Source organism: Parasteatoda tepidariorum, chromosome 5, assembly GCF_982258835.1.
Source record: "Parasteatoda tepidariorum strain Cologne lab strain chromosome 5, Ptep-v5.0, whole genome shotgun sequence".
Classification (NCBI taxonomy): Eukaryota; Metazoa; Arthropoda; class Arachnida; order Araneae; family Theridiidae; genus Parasteatoda; species Parasteatoda tepidariorum.
In genome coordinates, this window is record NC_141759.1 from 121,827,695 (window position 1) to 121,835,408 (window position 7,714).

The 7,714-nt window shown below is 28.9% G+C and overlaps 1 protein-coding gene across 6 annotated transcripts in view; it reads left to right on the forward strand.

Moving 5' to 3' along the window:
* The window catches only part of LOC107447257 (lethal(2) giant larvae protein homolog 1), a 109,339-nt gene extending 107,761 nt beyond the window's left edge, over positions 1-1,578 (forward strand). For all 6 annotated transcript variants that reach the window (XM_071185547.2, XM_071185549.2, XM_071185548.2 and 3 more), the window contains one exon: positions 749-1,578. In XM_071185547.2, coding sequence (XP_071041648.2) covers positions 749-826 — 78 coding nt within the window. In that variant the 3' untranslated portion in view covers positions 827-1,578. The remainder of the gene's footprint in view (positions 1-748) is intronic.
* The last annotated feature ends 6,136 nt before the right edge of the window (positions 1,579-7,714 follow it).

A 7,714-nucleotide genomic window follows, 5' to 3' on the forward strand; every position in this document is an offset into this window, starting at 1 on the left:
CAGTGTAAATTTAAATTGTGCCTTTGTTGCTCTTCTTGGTAACAACATGTTTGGAGGATTTTGTTTTATTCTCTATCTGATTGCTGAAATAAAGTTGAATTTTTCATTAAATGAAATGTTAGGGATTTCCATAGACCAAGGTCCAACTTTTGTGGCTTCCTTGGGGGATCCCTCACTATTTCAGTAATGAACATTATTATTAAAATTTTAACTTTAGTATTTTTCTCCTCATTATAGATAACAAGAAAATTGAGTAGAATCAAAAAATCCCCCAATGGTCGTCCATTTTATTGATTTTCTGACAATTCCTATGTCCATCATGCAATTTTCTAATCTATCTGTGAAATATCCTTGCTGACATTAGGTCAGAATTCAGCTAAATTTATGGCTCACTTAAGCCCATCATATCACATTTTGCAATATGTAAAAATACAGACTTTTGATTGGCCATATTTGTCCTCCGTCATTATGAAAATTCCGCTGTAGAAAACAATGGATTTACGAAATATAGATTTTTTGTGTTCATACGATAGATTAATGAAGATACGATATATTAATAGTTTATATGATAGATAATAAATGATTAACATAAAACTGACATATTTTCCACTGTACTGATAATTTTGTTTAAAAATAGTTCATTAAAGAAAACTTAAAATAAACTTTCCGTTCGATGTTGGGGCAACTGCCCCATATGTCCCTGGTTGGGATTATGGTTTTCTACAAAACCTTTTTTTTCCTTTTCCAGAATAAAGCACCCAAAGCTCCAACTGCTAATTTGGAAGAATTCAATCACATGGATGAATCACATGATGTGATTGCATAAAAGAACATCTTCTGCTGCTGCTCAATACTCTTATTTGTATTTTGTTGAATGTGATTATGGAAACCTATTTTTTATATCTTTTTTTAAATATAATTTAAACTTTTTGTTTAATTTTAATGCAAAATCCTGTGTTGGAAATTTTAAAATAAAGGCTGCATTTTTAAGTTTCAAACTTGAGGCATTTCAGTGAGTGAGTTGTGCAAGTTTTGAAAATGTTCAAACTACAAATGCATTTTTTAAGTATTGAATACAATACTTTTCCTACCAAGTGTTATTGCCTTTTGAATAACCTGGGGAAGGGACAGACTTTCTTGCTCTTAAAAAATAAATGTTTTCTAATATAGCATTTATTTTTGGATGGTATAAGAAAATGCAATAATTTTAATTGTTCATCTTAATAATGAATTAATCATTGTGTGTGTGTATCAATAATGGAAAACTGTTACTTAAAAATGTTACTCATCACACTATTTTTAGAAAGGTTTATTTGGAGGATTTTACTATTTTGTATTACATTTTAAAAATGATTTATAATTTTTTTATGGGCTTTTCAAATCCTCGAATTATTTGTCTTTGTTGTAATTTATGAATATCATTTGCAGCTATTGTAATGCATTCTATTTTATATTTTCCAATTTCTTTAAAGATGTCTTTTTTTATTTTATTTCAACGCTGGTGGCGGGTTTGCCAGTGTTTGTTTTGAAGTCCCTCTTTGTGACTTTTTCATATGGCTAATAAAATTTAAAATGTTATCAGTGTGTTCATTATTTTTTTCACTTTGAATGATCATAATTTTACAGGGTCACAAATCTTATTCAATGACAAAGTGATAACTCGAAACATTTATGTTCTGAGATATAGTATACCGAAATTAGAGAAATCGTCTGACCACAAAAACAATAATTGCCTTATCAGAAAGCTATGTGGAAACAAGATGGAATAGTTTACGAGCGGTCGTGGAAAGGCTCAGAGAAACGATGGAATCATTGTGAACCAAATTGTTAAGAGACACTATGTTAAATCTTAATTATCAGCTTTATTGTTTTGACTGACTTGTTTACGTTAGTGTATCAATGGATTAACATTGTAATGCCTTAAAATTAAATACGAAGTATATTAAAAAATCTGAATGAAAACCAATTACATGTATATTTAAATATAAAAAGTATTGCATATAAACTAATGTAACAACTTATGTAAAACATGTAATTTTAAAAGAAAAGTGTCTGCTGGGCTAAATATTATATAGTATTTATATAACATATCTTCTAATTTATGTCATCTAATTTGACCGATACGAAACACCTACGGTTTCAGTCGCGTAAAAACAAAGCTGTATAGTATCACTCGATAATTAAGAATTTACATGGAATCTTTCAGTGCGTCTAAGGAATTGTGATAACTCAAATTTGAAATTCGCTCATTGTCATCACATTAAAGATAAAATGTGAAACTGATAAATAATCACCTGTCAAACGACGTGGATTTACAACGGTTGTTGGTTTACGGCGGTCTGGGAAGCCTTTACAATTTTGCCACATGGCGTACTTGGGGATGGTGTCGTCGCTTGCAGGTATCCAATTATGGCGATGGTAAAGTGTTTCAATTCTAAAATGTCCTAAAAACATACTGACCCATATTAAACCACTCTTAAAAGCAACCGTAGGAAATATTTTTTAAACATAATCGATACAAAGTACACCTAAAACAAAAAAATTATTTTCTTTAAAATGTCCTGCAAATAGGACAACGAAGTTCTTTTACAATATATTAATAGGCATCCTCTTTGACGTCCATCCCGGACTTTTAACTGACACTCTTATACATGAGCTACATTGTGGGCCCCTAAATGGCTTATAGTTATTTCCTCTGTTACGGTACATTAGTACCCTATAATATAAAACGTGACCCAGTTTGAATATTAAGGGACGATATAGGGCAATGTAGTAATAAAGTATATTAACTTCGAATTTTTACTCTATTATAGATATACATACAAACGAAAAGGGACACATTTTGCTCACCCTAATTGGCCTATAATTAATTCCTTCGGTAGGGTGCACTACTACCCTGTAATATAATACATGGTCCAGTTGGAATACTATGGATTAATATAAAGGGCCATGTAATACAAGAGTCTTAACGTCATTTCACACACTATATATACATACCTAATACCCATTGTGGTCCCCTTAATTGGCCTACAGATCTTAATTGCCTAAACTGATCTGTGATAAACAGAGTTTGAAAAATCCCACCCCACCTGTTTTTCATCAAAAACCTGGGTTTTTGATGAAAGGCTCGAATTTTTTCAAAAATACTTTTCCTGAGTACTAAATGAGAATGCATTAAAGTTTTATATTGTTACACTATTATTTTTGTTTCTTAAGGATAAGCAGTCAAACCCCGCTATAGTGAACCTGGGATATAGTGAACACTCGGATGTAGTGAACTTTTTTAGCGGTCCCGTCCGTATTCCTATTTAAATAATGTTATTTTTAACGCTTATAGTGAACAGCTTAGAACTTGGAAACTCGGTTATAGTGGACTCAAATTTCATTTCTTTAAATATCTTTTTCAGTCCTCCATCTTTAAACTTGTGGGTGTTGGGACTGAAAATGAATGCATTCCTATAAAATGTGTCATATTACTCTCCTTTATGCTTATCACTTTTAACTATACTGTAATAAATGTCAAACAGATCATTTATCTTATACTCCTCCCTCCCTGCCAAGCCTCGCCTTATCTCTTTTCCCCAAGCTTGCTCTACAACTAGTTAACTTGGCCACCTGCTGAATTTTTGGAATTTTCTTATCTGTTCAAACCATATTCTTTACAAATCACCCCTTAACAATCAAGAAGGGCAACAATTTAACTCATTCTACAGATGCTCTCTTCATATTCTTACATTATCTATTTCAGACAAGATTTTTATTTCAAAAGCAGTGAAAATGGCAAATTCTCTAAAGAGGAAAGCGTTTTCGATAGAGGACAAAGTTAAAATTGTAAAGCGTATTGATGATGGAACCAATCAATTGACACTGTGTAAGGAATTTTCCTTGTCAAAATCTACAGTTTCAAACATTTGGAAAAATCGAAGTGCAATTCTTGCGGCATACGACAAAAACATGGTTTCATCGAAAAAACTGCGTGGAGCTGAAAGAGAAAACGTAGAAGATGCTTTGTTACGATGGTTCGAAATCTTGTTCAAAATGTAAAAATCTTGCATTCTTTGCACATTGTAGATAAGAAAATTGATGAACTCAATTTAAAATCAAATTGTGTTCAATCAAAAATCACAAATTTTTTTCATAAAAAGTGAAAATAAAGCTAATATTTAGCGACGTAATTACTTTTTCCATCAATTTTTGCTTTATTATCTGTTAATTAGTTAATAATTTTTTAAATAACTTATGCAAAATTGCAAAGCCAATTTTCAATCATTCAACAGTCTTATGCAAAAAATATTCTTCAAAAAATTTGGATATAGTGAACCATCGGTTATAGTGGACACATTACTGAGTCCGCAGACGGTTCACTATAGCGGGGTTCGACTGATCTAAATCTGCTCAATTAAATGATCCTTAGATATTAGTAAAATCTTTATTCAGTTAACATTGTAACTTAATATACTGTTTTTTTTTAATTCTATTTTTGGTTCCTTTAAAAATAGTTCATGTTTTTCTCCAGATTGTTTAGTAACATCATGTAAAGTTAATTCCCAATAACAGGCTTGGTTAGAAATAATTTTGTGTAAAGCTCATTATAAAAGTAAATATAGCACATTTGTTATTTAGTAATAATTTCAAAATTGTTAAGTTATATACCATTTTCAATGTGTTTTTCGTAAAATATTTCAATATATTTTTACAAAACGTTACCTGTTAAGGTGATATTACAGGATTATTTTATAATAAAAGAATACCACTTTCAGTTTTCAACTTTTAATTTGTGATTAAAAAAAATTTCAAGTCATAATAATAGTTAGAGTGTATTAGGAATGGTAAAGGATGATAAAGAAATATTACTTGTAAAAATCTATAAATAATTAAAATATAAATAATTTATCAGTATTTATTAATTAAGGAACCTTATCAACTTTCTGGCCATAGGAATATGTTGATATCTTTGAAAAATCGTTTAAGACCCTTTTATTTACATGTTTACTAACTGATAAAAACCTAATAATAAGAACTAATAAAAAACAAAATTGGTTTAAAAATTATAAATCTTTTCAAATGTAATTGTATTTTTATTCTATATAAATTTTCATAAAAATATTTATTGCAATAAATTTAAAAAATATATTGAGTTAAGCCTTATGAAAAAAATGTGGAATGATTTAAGGTGCTTAGATATTAGTATCACCTATTTTTATTCAAAATGGGACTTAATTTTACATGGCACAGTTAAGAAAACTATTCTCAAGCGTAACTCTAATTCAACTTTTTAGTATTAATTATTTTAAAATATACCTTTATAAATAAAACATTTTATTAATAGAAAGGAAATAATTATTTATATCGTAACTGAATATTTAGCAAGCTTGACCCACAAATGAATATGTGATGCAGGTCTAGTAGCGAAATATAAAAACTTGTAGTAATAAATTTTTCAATGTTTTTGCCAAATTTATTTATTTACTCTTTTTTTTTTAAATATACATGAAAAAAATTTTACAATTCAATTTCAATGAAATCATTAAAAATTGAATGTGGATTAGTTTCATAGATGATGTTAACCTTTAACGATCTGAATATGTTTTTTAAAAAAAAGCCCAACCCGGGTTTGCGAAAATTACCAGGTACTTTGGCGAGACCTGTTAATGAATGCAATTATATCAGTGCTTACATTATGATAAAATTGTTTATTTTTTTTATTTATCGATTTTTTTTAAGAAATGTAAATAATTGGCACTGTCACTGGTAGTATATATATGATGATAAACAATCATTCTATTTTTAAAGTCCTTAATTGTTTCAAGAAAAGGTCCTTAAAATTGCTTAATTTTTGCTTTGTTAAAAGAGTCGGAACTTTTAATAATAGTCGGAGTCGTAAAAGAACGGTATTTTTTGAAGAAAGAAAAATCTTTTTTTGTAAATCTTGTCTAAAATACCTGAACTACTTTTTTTTTTTGTTATAATATGTTGGATTCTATTTTTCATTCATTTATTTTTATTACTTATGATTATTTTAAATTAAGATTAAACTACCATTTTAAAAGCTTCAGTGTTATTTTCGCTGCTGTGCTTTCCCAAATAGGATAGTTTCTAAATCATTTGCTTAGAAAACATTCAAAACTAATATTTGAGAAACATCACTTTAAGAAAAGCACATTTCAGAACAGTTTTCAATAATATCAGTCATTTTTATTAGTTTACAAAATAAATTTTTTAAACTTTTTTTAGTATATTTTTTTATTCAGAGAATTTCCTTCATAATTTTCTTATTTTCTATTAACATGCATATTATAATTTACTTGATTTCTAGTCATTCTGAAACACATTTTTGTTTGATGTTTTGCGAATTTTAACCTCTAGATTTTCAAATTTTTTAAATTAACGTTGTTATTCAATATTTTGTTGCTAAAAATGTAATTATGTTTATTTTATTTCCTATTCTCTTGTGATTGAAAAATACTAAAAATTTTTTTTATCAGTTAAGGCAATCTGAAATATTTTAGAACTTTATTAATTTATTGAAAACTCTACTATAATTTAATAGTAGTTAATAAATGCAGTCCAATCTCTATTTAACGAAGTCGCTAAATCCCGATAATAAGTTCGTTATATAGCAAAAGTGATAGAACAAAATCCTAGTATGACGGTACTGAATGAATTATCAAGTGAACCAGTCCTCACCTGCCTGCCTAAAATTAACAAAAGCATTACTACAAAGAGAATTAACTGGACACTCAACCATAATATCCTTATGAAAAATCCTAAGGAACTAAACAGCATCAGTGATATTGATAACTTGAATGATGCACCAACCGATGCTACTGATATTGAGACCAAAAAATATAATAATATAAGATTACCAGATGATATCAAAAATATCATTCGATATAAAAAATAAACTTCAAAAGTACTACAAAAGAACTTTAAATCCTGCTTATAAAAATGAAGTTAACAAGCTTAATAGAGAGATTAAAAGAAAATGCAACACTCACAGAAATGATAAATGGAACGAAAAGGTTTCAATGATCAATAAAGAAGATAACTCTTTATTTTAAATATAGCAAAAGCCCTAAAAAGAGCTCCCCCCTCTAACTTACCACTGAATGATAACAACACAGTGACTTACACTGATTCAGATAAGGTAAAAACCTTTGCCAAGACCATGAAACAATACTTCTCTCTAAATACAGAACCTTTTTGTAGTGTTAATGATCAAGTTGTAAATGAGGAATATGCTGCTATTATTAACTCGCCTATACTAAATAGTAATATAGATAATACTACTGATGATGAAATAATCAATATTATAAGGCACCTAAAGAACAGAAAAGGTCACGACCATATAACAAATTAGATGGTTTAGTATGGGTATTAAATTTGGTGGTGCAAACCACCAAATATAATACCCATACTAAAACCAATATTCAAAACTTGTCTTAATAATTCCTATTTTCCAGAACCCTGGAAAAGATCATTCTCTTCCCGAAACCGGGAAAAGATGAAGCTGATCCATCAGTCTCTTACCCACAATCTCAAAAATATTTGAAAAAATTATCAGCTATAGGATCAATAAATATTTGAACATTATACCTCAGCAACAATTTGGATTCAGGCCAAATCTTTCGACAACGAAGCAAATTATAAACATGCTTGAATACAGCAGCAAGGGAAAGTTTAAAAACGAAACGATGGCCCTTATCCTACTCGA